Raw genomic sequence first — 16,192 nt, 5'->3', positions numbered from 1 at the left:
GCTGTGGGGCAGATACTCAGACAGAGGGAAAGGGGAGGCTTCATTCTTTCCTTCCTGCTTAAAGGCTGTTCCAAGTAGGGAATAGAGAGTACTAGGAGGTAGGATCCACAAAAGGATCTAGCTATTGCAAGGCTGAGTGTCACATCATCTAGATAATCACAGGAACAGCACTATGATTCAGAAAGACAAGTAAGGTTCCTACGTGCCCTAGAGAGCGGCCTCTAAAAGTAAAATGCATAAAAGCCAGGATACTTGGTGGTAAACTACCTAAGATACCAAAGAGAACTGCCAACAAGATGGAGGAGCTCAGCCCCTCCCATCTCTTAAAGTTAGGCATCTAGGTTCAGGCTGCAAGGTTGAGCACTGCTAGTGATCTACAAAGGGGAACCAGCAGCTTGGAGTATATATAGCTGTTTCTGTCTGGAACTAGAGCAGACACCATACTAGTACTGTGGCTTAGGCACCTGTGTTTCTTGAGGCCATGAGTTAAATTCCAGCCTTGCTCCATTTGAAATGGCCAGAGGATGAGACACTACACAGGCTATAGATTTTATCCCAGTGCTTAGCACCCTCACCCAGGATGCGAGAGACCTAGGGTATGTCTACACTACGGGATTATTCCGATTTTACACAAACAGGTTTTGTAAAACAGATTGTATAAAGTCGAGTGCATGTGGCCACACTAAGCACATTAATTCAGCGGTTTGTGTCCATGTACTGAGGCTATCGTCAATTTCCAGAGCGTTGCACTGTGGGTAGCTATCCCATAGCTATCCCATAGTTCCCGCAGTTTCCTCTGCCCCTTGGAATTCTGGGTTGAGATCCCAGTGCCTTATGGGGCAAAAAACATTGTCGCGGGTGGTTGTGGGTACAGCCACATCCCTCCCTCCGTGAAAGCAGCAGACAACCATTTCGCGCCTTTTTTCCTGTGTGAACTGTGCAAACATCATAGCACAGCAAGCATGGACCCTGCTCAGATCAAGACTGCAATCATGGAAGTTGTAAACACCTCGCGCATTCTCATGCAGTCTATGCTGAACCAGGACCTACAAAGCCAGGCAAGGACCTACAAAGCCAGGTGGCTACGGCAGCACAGCAACGAGAGTGATGAGGACATGGACACAGAATTCTCTCAAACCGCGGGCCCCTGTGCTTTGGAGATCCTGATGGTAATAGGGCAGGTTCTAGCCACTGAATGCCGATTTTGGGCCTGGGAAACAAGCACAGACTGGTGGGACTGCATAGTTTTGCAGGCTTGGGACGATTCGCAGTGGCTGCAAAACTTTTGCATGCGTAAGGGCACTTTCATGGAACTTTATGACTTGCTTTCCCCAGCCCTGAAATGCCAGAATACCAAGATGAGAGCAGCCCTCACAACTGAGAAGTGAGTGGCAATAGCCTTCTGGAAGCTTGCAATGCCAGACAGCTATCGGTCAGTCGGGAATCAATTTAGAGTGGGATAATCTACTGTGGGGGCTGCTGTGATGCAAGTAGCCAAAGCAATCATTAAGCTGCTGCAATGAAATGTTGTGACTCTGGGAAATGTGCAGGTCATAGTGGATGGCTTTGCTGCAATGGGATTCCCTAACGGTGGGGGGGCGATAGATGGAACCTATATCCCTATCTTGGCCCCGGAACACTAGGGCACCCAGTACATAAACCGCAAGGGGTACTTTTCAATGGTGATGCAAGCACTGGTGGATCATAAGGGACGTTTCACCAACATCCATGTGGAATGGCCAGGAAGGGTTCATGACGCTCGCATCTTCAGGAACACTACTCTGTTTAAACGGCTGCAGCAAGGGAATTACTTCCTAGACCAGAAAATAACAGCTGAGGATGTTGAAATGCCTGTAGTTATCCTGGGTGACCCAGCCTACCCCTTGATGTCATGGCTCATGAAGCCATACACAGGCAGCCTGGACAGTAGTCAGGAGTTGTTCAATTACAGGCTGAGCAAGTGCAGAATGGTGGTGGAATGTGCAGTTGGCCATTTAAAGGCGCGCTGGCGCACATTACTCACTCGCTCAGACCTCAGCCAAACCAGTGTCCCCTTTGTTATTGCTGCTTGCTGTGTGCTCCACAATCTCTGTGAGAGTAAGGGGGAGACATTTATGGCGGGGTGGGAGGCTGAGGCAAATCACCTGGCCGCTGATTATGCGCGGCCAGACACCAGGGCGATTAGAAGAGTACACCAGGAAGCGGTGCGCATCAGAGAAGCTTTGAAAACGAGTTTCATCACGGGCTTGGGTATGGTGTGACTGTTGTATTTGTTTCTCCTTGATGAAAGCCCCCTCCCCCTTGATTGACTCATTCCTTGTAAGCCACTCACCCTCCCCCTTCGATTACCGCTTGCTTCCTAAGGAAATAAAATCACTCTAGTTTAAAAATCATGTATTCTTTATTAATTAATTATAAAAGAGGGCAAGAACTGACAAGGTAGCCCGGGTGGGGTTTGGGAGGATAGGAGGGAAGGAAAAGGCCACTAAAAAAATTTCAAAGTAATGGCAGCCTTTTGGTTGGCCTGTCCACGAGGGTGGAGTGGGCGGGTGCACGGATCCTCCCCCTACACATTCTTACACGTCTGGGTGAGGAGGGTATGGAACATGGTGAGGGGTGAGGGTGGTTACACAGGGGCTGCAGCAGCACTCTGTGACCCTGCTGCTATTCCTGAAGCTCCACCAGACGTCGGAGGATGTCAGTTTGATCACACAGCAGCCCCAGCGTTGCATCCCACCACAGCTGACCTTCCTGCCTACACCTCTGATCTTCCTGCCGTCACCTCTCATCTCAAGCCTCTCTCCTCTCCTCACGTTCGTCCTTCCTATCCTCACGTTGGTCCCTCCTGTCCTTACGGTCACTGGCATCTTTCCTGTAATTTGGTACCATGTCTTTCCACTCATTCAGATGAGCTCTTTCACTGCGGGACATTTCCATGATTTCCGAGAACATTTCATCTCGCATCTTTTTTTTCCGTCCCCTTATCTGAGATAGCCTTCTGGATGGAGTAGGGAGGCTTGAAAAATTAGCAGCTGCATGAGGGAGAGAAAAAAGGAAGAGAAGTTGTCAAGGTTCCTTCCCCACTCTGAACTTTAGGGTACAAATGTGGGGACCTGCATGGACACTTCTAAGCTTAATTACTAGCTTAGATCTGGTAACTCTGCCTCCATCCAGAAATTTCAGTGTCTGGATCACTTCTTGTCCCCTCCAAAACCTTCCCCTCCCTGGGCAGCCTTGAAAGGCTTCACCAGTTCCCTGGCGAACACAGATCCAAACCCCTTGGATCTTAAAACAAGGATAAATTAACCATCCCTCATCCTTTCCCCCCACCAATCCCTGGTGAGTCCAGATCCAATCCCCTTGGATCTTAAAACAAGGAAAAAATCAATCAGGTTCTTAAAAAGAAAGCTTTTAATTAAAGAAAGAAAAGTAAAAAAATCATCCCTGTAAAATCAGAATGGAAAATACTTTACAGGGTAATCAGATTCATATAGCCTAGAGGAACCCCCGCTAGCCTTAGGTTCAAAGTTACAGCAAACAGAGGTAAAATCCTCTCAGCAAAAAAAGGAACATTTACAAGTTGAGAAAACCCGGCTATTACTTACAATTTTGAAACACGAGAGACTGATTCAGAAAGATTTGAAGAGTCTGGATTGACGTCTGGTCCCTCTTAGTCCCAAGAGCGAACAACACCCAAAACAAAGAACACAAACAAAGACTTCCCTCCACCAAGATTTGAAAGTATCTTGTCCCCTTATTGGTCCTCTGGTCACGTGTCAGCCAGCCAGCCAGCCAGTTACTGAGCTTCTTAACCCTTTACAGGTAAAAGAGGCATTAACCCTTAACTGTCTGTTTTTGACAAAAGTATTTAAAAAGATACATTTTACAGAACAATGGTTATACTCTTTCACGGTGAACAACACTATTCACCTTACATAGCACATGTGATTTCACTACAAGGTCACATTTTGCATCTTAATATTGAGTGTCTGAGTCTCTGGTGTTAGAGATCTCACAGACACAGGTGCGGGCAGCAGAATTCAGGTTGCATGCGTCCATAGTAAGCCATTGTCTTTCGGCTTCTGAAGCCTTCATATACACAGTGCCCTCCTTTCCCAAATACCAAGCAAATCCTGTTCAGTGATGCTTCTTTCCGGTTAACATGCAGCAGCAGAAACCACCCCTGCATCCAATTCTCTGGGACGATCGCTTTACCCCTCCCCTCACCGCGTGGCTGGTATCATGGAAGATCACTGCTAATCATCCCCCTTTCCCCCCGACAGCGTGGCTGATAGCAGGGAAGATCCTTGCTAGCTAAACGCAAAAAAGCTCGGCACCATTCCCTCCCCTCCCTTCCCCTGCTTGGCTACCTGCAAGGAAGGATTTATTTTAAGCAATAGGCAAACAGCCCAATAGGAATGGCCATCTCTGTCCCTTTAATTAAATTCCTGAATTTCAACCAGGTTACCATGAACGATATCACTCTCCTGAGGATAACACAGCGAGATAAAGAACGGATGTTGCTTGAATGCCAGCAATCACTGGGACCATATGCAGCTAGGCTTTGTCATGCAATGATACCAGATTACTTGCTATGTGCATGGTGTGGTCAAGTGTCCTGCCATGAAGGACGGAATAAGGCTGCACTCCCCAGAAACGTTCTGCAAAGGCTTTTGGAGTACCTCCAGGAGAACTTCATAAAGATGTCCCTGGAGGATTTCCGCTCCATCCCCAGACATGTTAACAGACATGTTAACAGTTTCCAATAACTGTACTGGCCGTGAATGCATCCCAAGTCCTCAGGGCAAATTAATCATTAAAAAACGCTTGCTTTTAAACCATGTTTTATATTTACAAAGGCACACACACCAGAGTTCCCTTCCATGGCTTCATTGTCTGGGATAGTGGCTTGGGAGGGCTGGGAGGGTAATTCCATCAGGGTGAGAAAAAGCTCCTAGCTGTTGGGGAGAAAGGCATGCTGTGTGCTCTCTGCAAGCTCATCCTCCTCCTCATCTTCCCTATCCGCAGAATCCTCAGCCATGGCTGAGATTACCACCCCCATCTCGGAATCCACGGACAGGGGTGGGGAACTGGTGGCGGACCCCCCTAGAATTGCATGCAGCTCAGTGTAGAAGCGGCATGTTTTCAGTCCTGCCCTGGACCTTCCGTTTGCTTCTTTGGTTTTCTGGTATGCTTGTCTAAGCTCCTTAACTTTCACACGGCACTGCACTGAATCCCTGGTGTGGCCTTTCTCCATCATGGCCTTGGAAATGTTTTCAAATGTTTTTTCATTTCGTCTTTTGGAACGGAGTTCTGTTAGCATTGAATCCTCTCCCCATATAGCGATCAGATTCAGTACCTCCTGTGCGGTCCATGCTGGAGCTCTTTTTCGATTCTCAGGAGACTGCATTGTTACCTGTGCTGATGAGCTCTCCGTAGTCACCTATGCTGGTGAGCTCTCCACGCTGGTCAAACAGGAAATGAAATTCAAAAGTTCGCGGGGCTTTTCCTGTCTACCTGGCCAGTGCATCCTAGTTCAGATTGCTGTCAAGAGCGGTCACAGTGGTGCACCGTGGGATACCGCCTGGAGGCCAATACCGTTGATTTGCGGCCACACTAACCTTAATCCGACATTGCAATATCGATTTCAGCGCTACTCCTCTCATCGGGGAGGAGTACAGAAACTGGTTTAAAGAGCCCTTTATATCGATATAAAGAGCCTCATTGTGTGGACAGGTGCAGGGTTAAATCGGTTTAAGGCTGTTAAATTCGGTTTAAAAGCATAGTGTAGACCAGGCCCTAGACTCAATTTCCCCTCTCTGTCAGAAAAGATTTGAAGAAGGGTCTCTCAACTCTCAAGAGGGTTCACTGACCACTTAGCTATAGGATACACTAACATGGAACAGGAGGATCAGTCTCTCCTATGGAAGTTGCTCCCCTGTGTATAAAGAAAAGAGATTAGAGCTGGGGGACTAGATCCAGGCTTTCCATCTTTTAGGGGAGTGTCCTATCCACTGGAATGCAGAGTCATTCAGTCTTTTGCTCTCTGTCTTGCTTATCCACAGACTTTTAACGTATTTCTCCATAGTGCATAGTCATTGGGCCAGGGAGAGCAAGAGCATGACTTGTAGTCCAGTGGTTAGGGCACCCTCCTTAGAGGTAGAAACCCTGGGTCTAGTCCCATACCTTAATCACTTTTTCATTATTTATGCACAGTAGAACACCTTCCACGGGAGAGACTGAGGGAGCCCCACAACAGAATGGGTTTTTGCTTGTTTGTTTGTTTTCTTTATTATATAAACCACAATATGTGGGCAGGAGAATGAGGTGATAAATTAAGGAACCATGTGGTAACTTAATTTACTCTGGTCCTTTGTCTCAAAAGCTGTCCACAAACAGCCGATTCTCAACCACTTCACCTACTCTGTGGAAACCAGAGCTGCAAGATGTTACCATCTCTTGACCCTTGTCCTAAGGACTCCCTTTAAAACATCACCCATACTTAACCCCACCCTGTAGTGCAGTCACATATGCTACCAGACTTCTTCAAATCCTCATGGAGAGAATCAGGCCTTGTCTACACTGGCAAGTTTCTGCTCAGTAAAGCAGCTTTCTGCATTATAACTCCCGAGGTGTACACACTGCCAAGCCACTTAGTGGGCAGAAACTGCGCAGTTGCAGCGCTGTGAAAAAAACACCCTGACGAGAGGTGTACAGCTTTCTGCGTCAGGGCTACAGCACCAAGGTGCCAGTGTAGACACCCTGGTAGATTACGGTGCTGTGATTGGCCTCTGGGACGTCTCCTGTTCTCGCCTCTCTGGTTATCAGTTTGAACTCTACTGCCCTGCCCTCAGGTGACCAACCGTGAGTCCCACCCTTTAAATTCCTTCGGAATTTTGAAAGTTCCCTTCCTGTTTGCTCAGTGAAGCATGTAGTGGTCTGAACACATCTTTCCAGGTGACCAAGCCTGCTAAATGCACCAGGCTTGGAGCAATGCCAAACTACTGGACCTCATCAACATTTGGAGAAAGGAGGTTGTCCAGGCCCAGCTCTGTTCCATCTGTAGGAATTATGATATCTACAGACAGATTTCACAATGCATGACAGAAAGGGGCCATGACCAAGACACACTGCAGCACAGGGTCAAAGTGAAGGAGCTGAGGAATACCTACCACCAGGGCCGTCTTTAGGCCGATTCCCCCGAATCAGGCCCTGCACCGAAGAGGGCCTCATGCCCTAAAGAAGAGCATTTAACTTAGGCGCCTTTTTAATTTTTTTACTCACTCAGCAGCTATCCGAGTCTTTGGCGGCACGTCAGCGGCAGGTCCTTCACTCACTCCGGGTCTTCTGTGGCACTGAAGGACCCAAGACCCGGACTGTCGCTGGTTATTCGAATTGGGCCCCGCACTTAAAGCTGGTTCTGCCTACCGCAAGGCGGAGGAGGCAAACCATAGCTTTGGTGCTGTGCCCACGAGCTGCCAGTTCTACAAAGAACTTGACGTGATACTCAGTGGCTACTCCACCTCCACTGCGAAGGCAACTGTGGATACTTCAGTGGCTCATGTGCCAGTCAAGAGTGGACCGAGCCAGAAGAAGGATATCTTGGATGAGGATGTGGAGGGGGACCCAGAGGCAGAGGATGACTCGGAGATCAGAGATGCATGCAGCCAGGAGCTCTTCTCTACTCTGAAGAAGGCTAGCCAGTCACAGCTATCAGATCTTGGTGAAGCACAAACAGGAGAGGAGGACCCTGACAAAATTCACACCCATGAGCGATGCAGTTAAACTGACCTATCCCCTGGTGTAGCCCAACAGCCTGTGGCGAGGCGGAGTACCTATGCCGATGGAAGTAAACCCTCTATCCCGTCAGCAAAAGTAGCTTCTTGATTGAAGTGTTACAGTGGCACAACTGCACCAATGCAGCTGTGCTGCTGCAGTGCATTATAAGAGTAGGTAAGACCACGGAGAATTCAGTTGCTACTTGTGCCTGCTTACTGCAGTGGTGCAAGCCAAAGTCATTGCAGAGTGGTATGGGAAAATGTCCTATTGCAGAGGAAGAAATAGAAGGCAGCCATCCCTAGAAACTTTAAGGAGAGGATTGCAGAGCGTCTCCATGAAAGTTTCATGGAGATCTCTCAGACGGATAAAGAGACATTCCTGTGTACATAGACAAAGTGCGCCACATACCCACCCACCTCCTGCCTAACTCAGTAAAGGGAATGAAAAGCAGATGCCAACTCTACTTCTGTTTCTTATCCTGCTAACTCTTCTCATAAAAGCAAAACAATGAAAAGTTCATATGTTTATTAACTTAGGGATGGGCCAGGTGCCATCTTTTAAATGAAGTATAGTAAGGGAAAATGCACAGGCACACTTACCTGAGGTCTCTTCCCCTTCATCAGGTTCATCTCTGCTAGACTGTTGGAAATGGGTAGATTATGGTAGAGTTGTGAACTGGTCCTGGGTCATGGCATGGCTGGAGCCCTCTGCCATGTCTCTCCCCACCTACTTGCTGTCCACAGTAAGTATAACATACAGCTCATTGTAAAAGCAGCAGGTCAATGGCTCAATACCAGATTAATTGTTGTGCTCCCTGGCCTTGTGGTATACATGGCAGAATTCCTTTGCTTTCATGCAGCATTGCTGCTGAACCTTGTCATGTCCCTTTGAACATGAGGATGCAGGCTGAGATGTTTCCAGGGCTGACCCATACCTGTGCTTACATAGCCTCTTCTCCCCACAGGCCTAGAAAATCCAATACATCTTGTCTATACCAGGCAGAAGCACATCTTGTAAGAGGAGCAGGCATCATTGGTTGGGCAGTTGCACTCAACAAATGAGAGTTGTTAGGTGCCATGGTCAAGGTGTGCAATCAGGAAAAGGCATTTCAAAAATATATGGCAGGTGGGTTTGTGTGGTTGGGGTTTGGGATTTCCCATTTCTGATCCCTAGGCAGTGGAGTTAAAAACAGTGACCAGACAGCCATCACTGTCTAGGGAATTGGGCATTGTGGGACAGCTGCTGGAGAATTGTTAGGGTCAACACACATCATGCAGTGTCTACACTTGGGAACTGGTCAACTACAATAGATCAACCAGGATTCATGCTGTTAGGGGAAGTGGTTTACTGTGTTGCCATAGTGCAGTGTTTATGTTGCCCAGAGACAAATTTGAGCGTAGATACATGTACAAATAGGTTGACTAAAGGTGATTTATGGTGAGCTAAATCTGTAGAGTAGATCAGGCCTGCATTGCAAGCATAAGATTAAAATTCTGCTTTCTCTTAAATGCTGCTATTTTTTTTTTGTCTTTTTGCATATTTGCGTCTTGAAATAAAGGAATCTGAAAAGTTAGAAAACATATTTCCACCAACCATCACCACTGGACCACCCCTCCCAAAAAAATGTATAAAAGAAAGTGATTTAATTAAAAAAAAAAGGACTATGTTTAATTGAAAACTCTTCCTCCCTTCTCCAATACAAGAGGGTATTGGAGATGAGTGCATGCAGGTTGATTGCTTTGTGTAAGTGGTAAGAGGAGGCCTGGAAAACTTGATGGTAAGTGACCTAGTGGGTCCAGATTGAAGTATCTGTCTATGATAAAGATGGGGACACTGTCTCTGCACCAAGCAGTCAATATTTGAAGGGATTCCCCAACCCTGGTGCCTTGACTCACAGGGGTACTTTAGCAGCAATATCATGGGGAGCCTCAGAAAAAACATACTTGAATGCAAAAGCATACTTCATTTCTCAACATTGCTCCAGCCCTAATCCTCCAAAAAGTTTCTGTTGTTTGTTGATAACTATTTTTTCTGTCTTTTTAGAGTGTAAATTCTGGGGCCGAGATAATGTCCTATTCCATGGGTTCTGAAACTGGGGGTCAGGACCCCTCAAGGGGTCGCAATGTTATTACATGGGGAGACGTGAGCTGTAAATCTCCATCCCAACCAAACCCCGTGTTCCTCCAGCATTTATAATGGTGTTAAATATATTTTTAAAAGTTTTTTTTAATGTATAAAGGGGGGGTTGCACTCAGAGACTTGCTGTGTGAAAGGGGTCATCAGTACAAAGGTCTGAGAACCCCTGTCCTATTCTATGTTAGTACTGTGAGGGAAAATATGGTGGGCTTACAACTTTGGCCAGGCTTTTAGGCCTAAACTTTGGATAAGCTTGTTTCTAGGCTGTGTTGCACTTTTGTTTAGCTTGTCTCTGTGTATAAGGGACAGAGAGGAGGGGGACAGAGTGATGAAAGAGTGATGGAAAGTTGCTTCTGTGTGTCAAGAGGTAAAAGGAGTCACTGTGGAAAGTTCCCAAAACGGAACAATGGCTTTGTGTGTATAAAGGGCATGAAGGGGCAGAGTGATAAAGTCCCCAAGTAGCATAATTTGCAAAGCTAGGCTTATGAAATATATAATCACAACAGTTGTGTTAGAAAGGTCGCTGACCACAAAAGAACAGACAGTGAGTAATGGGGAGGGGGTAGTGGGTGAGATGCTTGTTTTTGCTTTTGTCTTATATTAATTTTGCAATATATTCCAAATAAGGTAATTAATGTAAAGTGTGTGTGTAATTTGTCTGTGGTTTTAACCTTTATAAGCTGGCTAGAAATTTACAGACGGAAGAGCAGCTTGCCACCTTGCATGGGGCCATGCTGACTCTCCTTGCATATATGCTCATATAAAATAAAGGAGCCTCAGGCTGTCTGATCCAAAATCAATCATGTGGTCAATTTTCCGCAACAGTACAGTACCTAGAACAATGGGGGTCTGATGCTGGTTGGGGCCTTCAACACCTTCAGTGTTTTAGCCCAGGCTTTTGCTCCAGGAGTAGAGATTGCAGAAGCAGCAACAAGCAGTTTCCAACATATTAGCAGAAGTTTTCTATAATTAATTCTTCTCCCATATTCAACACTGAGGAAACGGGCTTGTGTTGTTGCTTCTTTTGTACATCAGTTTGCACCGTACAGATTGATTCAAATCCCTGCCTTGCTACACGGATTTGGAGAAGCACTTTAAAGAAAAAGATCCCATTGTAGTTGTAATTTTATTTCTAACGGTACAGATTTCATTTCCACGGGCAAAAAAAAGTTTGTTCTGTCTCTGGTTATCTTCAAGTGTCTCCAACGGGAAGCTGCACTAAATAAAAATACCCTGTTTCCCCTTCACTCGGCTGTGTGATGAGATGATTCTGTGGCAGATACTGTGCAAAAGTACACTTTTTTTAACTAAAAAAAGAAATTGAGCTAGGAGAAAAGTTTTTTTTCTAGTTCACAGAGAACCAATCACAGAGCAGTTTTAGCTGTATTACAAACAGGCACCATCTGTACTTTCCCTCCATTCTTTTCGCCTTCCTTAGTATGTAGGAAACTGCGCTAAAAAGCCGAAGAAAGCAACAGGAGGCAGCGAACCTCGTAAGTTCTCGCACCGAGCTCATCACCAAAGCAATGGCTCTTCAAAAGCTCAGGCAGCTGGAGGGTACGATGTGGTGAAAAGCAACAACCGCATCAAGCTGAAACTCAATAGCTTGGTGACTCAAGGCATCTTGGCGCAGATCAAAGGCTCTTGTGCCTCTGGCTCCTTTAGACTCAACAAGAAGACGAGGGAAACCGAAGAAAAAGCCAGTGGCAAAGTCTTAGAAACCAATTGCCAAGAAGCTGTAGCCCTGGTCCTGGAAATGGGGGCGGACAAGAACACAAAAGTTGCAGCTGTCTAGAAAGCAGACAGGAGCCCCCTCCAAAAAGCCGCCAAGCTCAACAAGGCTGCTACGATCCCGACTGCCGAGTCTACGCAAAGGAAGCCTAAAGCAGGAAAGCTAAGGCGGCGGCACCCAAGCAGTGAAATTACTGTGAAGGTTCTTCAACGACTATTTTAAGAACCACCCATACGACCGTTCCCAAAAGGAGCTGAAATGCCAGGTTAATCTAACAATGTCCTGGTGTTTTCCATAAAACAAAAATTTCCTTCTTTACTTAATCTGGGGAAGGAGGAATAATAAAATGCTTATTTACGTGTACCACTCAGAATTAATGAATGTAAGCCCGATCCTGGAAAGCGTTTTGTTCCTTTATTACCGCAATTGTTCAACCTATGCTAGAAATCTGCTTTACGGAAACTTTTTAACGAGCCAACAAGCGAAAACAGGCTACTCTTAAGAGTCCAATGTCCCCGTATGGCGTTGTGCTCTCAATTTGAAAAACCCGCGTTGTGAAAGGATTGGCTAATGAGAAGTACCAATTGTATTTCCTTTAGAGACAATTGGACACTCCTTTTACCATTTTCGTTATTAGTTTAATACAGCTCCGTTAATATCCTAATCCACGCCCGATGCTACAAGTACTGATTATTTCAAGAAGAAAATAGAGACGTATTTTATGTTAACCGGTTCCTTCCTAGGCTGAGAGAAAGCGAAAGATAACAGAGCTCTTTTATGATTTTGTGGGTGGCTCTGAAAAGAGCCTTTGCAATGGTTTTTGGAGTAGTATTTTCGGTTTCTTCTTGGTCATTTTTACTTACTCTGACAACTTTACTTGCTCTTGGCCTTGTGGCTCTCGGTTTTCTTGGGCAGCAGCACGGCCTGGATGTTGGGCAGGACACCCCCCTGAGCGATCGTCACTTTCCCCAAGAGCTTATTGAGCTCCTCGTCGTTACGGATGGCGAGCTGCAAGTGACGGGGGATGATCCTAGTTTTCTTGTTGTCCCGAGCAGCGTTGCCAGCTAACTCGAGAATCTCAGCGGTCAGATACTCCAGCACCGCGGCCATATAGACCGGAGCTCCAGCCCCCACCCGCTCAGCGTAATTACCTTTGCGGAGCAGCCGGTGCACTCGACCCACCGGGAACTGCAACCCAGCCCGCGAGGAGCGAGATTTTGCCTTGGCCCTCGCTTTACCTCCCTGCTTGCCTCGGCCTGACATGATCAGCACTTTCTAGAAATCAGCTACAGTAAATATACTTTCTCCAGAAAAAAAAAATAATAACGCGATTTAATTCCCAGTCCGTCCTTATATCCTTTCTGTTTGCAGAGATAAACGCTTTTTGATAGGCTGAAAAGAACTATTGTTTGAATAGCCAATAATGATGCGAATCTAATTCTGACCAATGATATGACGTTAATATAGGGTCATGTGTCTCATATGCAATAGGAAATTAGGAAAGAGAATAGTCATTGCCACAAGATGTGTATGAACAGGCACCCTCTGGAGTTTGTATGCATGTTTTTGAGCTGACTGGAGACAGAAATGTACACAAAAAAGTAGAAGACATTGAGAAGTAAAAATAAATTATATGCAATCAACATGCCTGAGCTATCGAAATCTGCTCCTGCGGTTAAGAAAGGGTCTAAGAAAGCTTATCAGACACACTAAATCGACCGCCGACCGCTCGTACTTCACCGGAAAGAGAAGCGTAAGGTAACTCAATGGGAGAGTATGTTGACTCCAGCTACATTATTCCACGTAGGTCCACTTAACTGCATAGTGTAGACCTGCCCATATAACTTAGAACAGGGTAGGCAATCTATGGCACACGTGCCGAAGGCAGCACGCAAACTGATTTTTAGTTGCACTCACTGCCCAGGTCCTGGCTACTGGTCCAGGAGGCTCTGCATTTTAATTTAATTTTAAATGAAGCTTCTTAAAAATTTTAAAAAAACTTATTTACTTTACATACAACAATACTTTAATTATATATTATAGACTTATAGAAAGAGACGTTCTATAACGTTAATTTATTACTAGCACACAAAACCTTAAATTAGAGTGAATAAATTAAGACTTGGCACACCACTTCTGAAAGGTTGCTGACCCCTGACTTAGAAGAAGAGTGATAAGTGGAAAAAGACAAGGGAAGAAAGTTACTCTTTTTATGTGTATAAAGTATTTAATCAAGTTCACCCACATACCAGCATCTCTTCCACTGCTATGGGTATAATGAACTCTTTTGCAAACGACATCTTTGAGCATATCACCAGAGAAGCATCTTGTCTGGTGCATTACAACAAGCGCTCGACCATCGCTTCCAAGAGATACAGACTGCTGTAAGACTCTGCTGCTGCAAGGCGAGCTGGCAACACATACTTACTGTTTCTCAGAGCACACTTGTCTCCACTTACTGAGATCCATCCACCACAGGTCGATTTAGCGGGTCTAGTGAAATCAACAGCAGATCGCTTTCCAGTCAACCCTTGTACTCTACCCCAGTCAAGAAGAGTAAGCTAAGTCAACGGAACCCCCTCAGTGTAGACCCCACTGTAACTGAACCAAAGGTATGTCAACCCCTTCTAGATCATTCATGTAGCTGGAGTTGCATAGCATAAGCATAAAGTAAGTTGACGAGAGTTTCTCCCATCAACCCAGTGGAATGTAGACATTGCAAAAGGTTGACCTAAGCTGTGTCAACTCTAGCTATGTTATTCACATAGCTGGAGTTGCATCAACTGAGCCCGGTAGTGTAGACCTGCAGTCACCAAGTACACCAGTTCTAAGTAAATAGTTTCTGAGTAAGCTGTCTAAATCTGTAACCCAAAAGCTTTTTTAAGGGCTGCTCTACACTACGGGGAGAGGTGGTCGATATAAATTATGCGACTTCTGCTATGTGAATAACATAGCTGAAGTCGATGTACTTAGATCTGCTTACCGTGGTCTCTTCACTGTGGTGTGTTGATGCTCTCCTGTCGATTCCCCTTGCACTTCTCATTGAGGTGGAGTATCGGAGTTGACCCTAGAGTGATCGGTGGTAGATTTGTCGCATCTGCACTAAACACGATAAATTGACCCCTGCTGGATCAATCACTGCCTATCAATCTGGCCGGTTGTGTTGACAAGCCCTAAGAGCCATCCACCTTTTCATACAATGAGCAGAACATCACCTACTACTATTGCTTGTGTTTTTCAAACTGCATCCAGTTGCTTGCAAGTAAATAATTCATTATCATAATTAATAATACACAGTGAGGAAGCTTTACAGACAAGCTGTCTGAAATTATTTTTATTCCCACACCATACCTAGAGAGAGAGAGAGAGCATGATTTCTCTTTGCTATAAGTAAATAAGCACTTGAGGTGTCATAATATTCCAGAAGACATAGGTTTCTTATCTATCCTATAAAATGATTAATACCCCCACACTGCTGAAATGAAGGTATGATTAAACTGGTATTCACCTGAAATTAATTCAACATATCAGAATCGTACTTATAGAAAGCAAATTTAAACTGCTGGAATCTCACTGGGCTTACTAACTAAAAATAGATACTATATAACCCAAATCTCTTGTTTCTCTTCATCCTCCCTCTGTCCCTGAAGACAGTCCTTAGAGAGTTGAGCTCCATAAAACCAACTCATTTCTTACATTAAGTAGTTTCCCTATTTTCTTCTTTATTTTCAAAGCAGGGGTTTTTTTTTGCCCCCACTTAGCCATAAACTTATTTAATTGTGAATATTTTATTAAATTGGGGAAGGGGGATCTGTTCTGAGAAACTTTCAATAAAGTGGAATTTAAAACAAAACATGCACAGGAACCAGGATTAGATCTGATTATGGAATCACATTGACACAATTATTCTATTAGTTTATATTATGAAATCCTTTAAATTAATAAATCTCCAGGATGCTAACCCAGAGAAGTTTTGTTACCTTTAAGTATCTATGTTGGTCAATTTCATTTACCCTTTAACTTTAGAGGCTGAGAAGAGAAGCTCATAAGCCTTTTATAATGTTATAAAAGCTACAGTATAACTAAATGTGTCCACTGAAGTTTCAGTTCATTGGCTGGAGTTGGAGTTCTCCCTTAAAAGAACCTACGAATATGTAGATATATAGATATGGATAATCCTGGATGAACTTTAACCTCCAAAACTGTAAAGAGTGTAGCCCTGATCTTTCAGGATATAAACAGTGATGAGCTGCCAAAATCATAACTTTTCATAGGGAACCGGTTGTTATGATTTAAGGGAAGGAGCGGGAGAGGGGCCGGGAATCCCTGCAGGGCCTGGGGCAAATTGCCCCATTTGCCCCCTGGCAACCCTAGAACTTGCAATCCCCTCCCCTGTTACCTTGCCAGCAGCTCAAAGCAGTAGGACGACTCAGGAGCTCAGCTGAGCTGCCCAACTGCTGGCCATGCTGCCCCTCCCCTCAGGCCAGCCCTGGAGCTTGCAGCAGGACCTCACACACACCTTGCTGGGACTCTTAAAAAGTGGCA

General features: G+C 45.3%; 1 protein-coding gene and 1 pseudogene across 2 annotated transcripts; both read right to left on the bottom strand.

Annotated features, from left to right (window-relative positions):
• Positions 1-16,192, bottom strand: part of LOC115644257 — a 43,016-nt pseudogene that overhangs the window by 12,012 nt on the left and 14,812 nt on the right.
• Positions 2,996-12,952, bottom strand: LOC115644249 (histone H2A type 2-C). 2 transcript variants are annotated; one of them, XM_030548368.1, is made up of 2 exons: positions 12,513-12,952; positions 2,996-3,032 (listed from the first exon to the last, which is right to left on the bottom strand). In XM_030548368.1, exon 1 carries the CDS (start codon positions 12,908-12,910, stop codon positions 12,521-12,523), a length of 390 nt encoding a protein of 129 aa, XP_030404228.1. In that variant the 5' UTR covers positions 12,911-12,952; the 3' UTR covers positions 2,996-3,032; positions 12,513-12,520. The 2 variants fall into 2 exon arrangements, with proteins under 2 accessions (XP_030404228.1, XP_030404227.1); XM_030548367.1 differs by lacking the exon at positions 2,996-3,032 and adding an exon at positions 3,769-3,814 and having other exon boundaries at positions 12,511-12,952.

The sequence above is a fragment of the Gopherus evgoodei genome, chromosome 1 (genome assembly GCF_007399415.2).
Source record: "Gopherus evgoodei ecotype Sinaloan lineage chromosome 1, rGopEvg1_v1.p, whole genome shotgun sequence".
Classification (NCBI taxonomy): Eukaryota; Metazoa; Chordata; order Testudines; family Testudinidae; genus Gopherus; species Gopherus evgoodei.
This window is presented reverse-complemented; position numbering and strand designations above follow the sequence as displayed.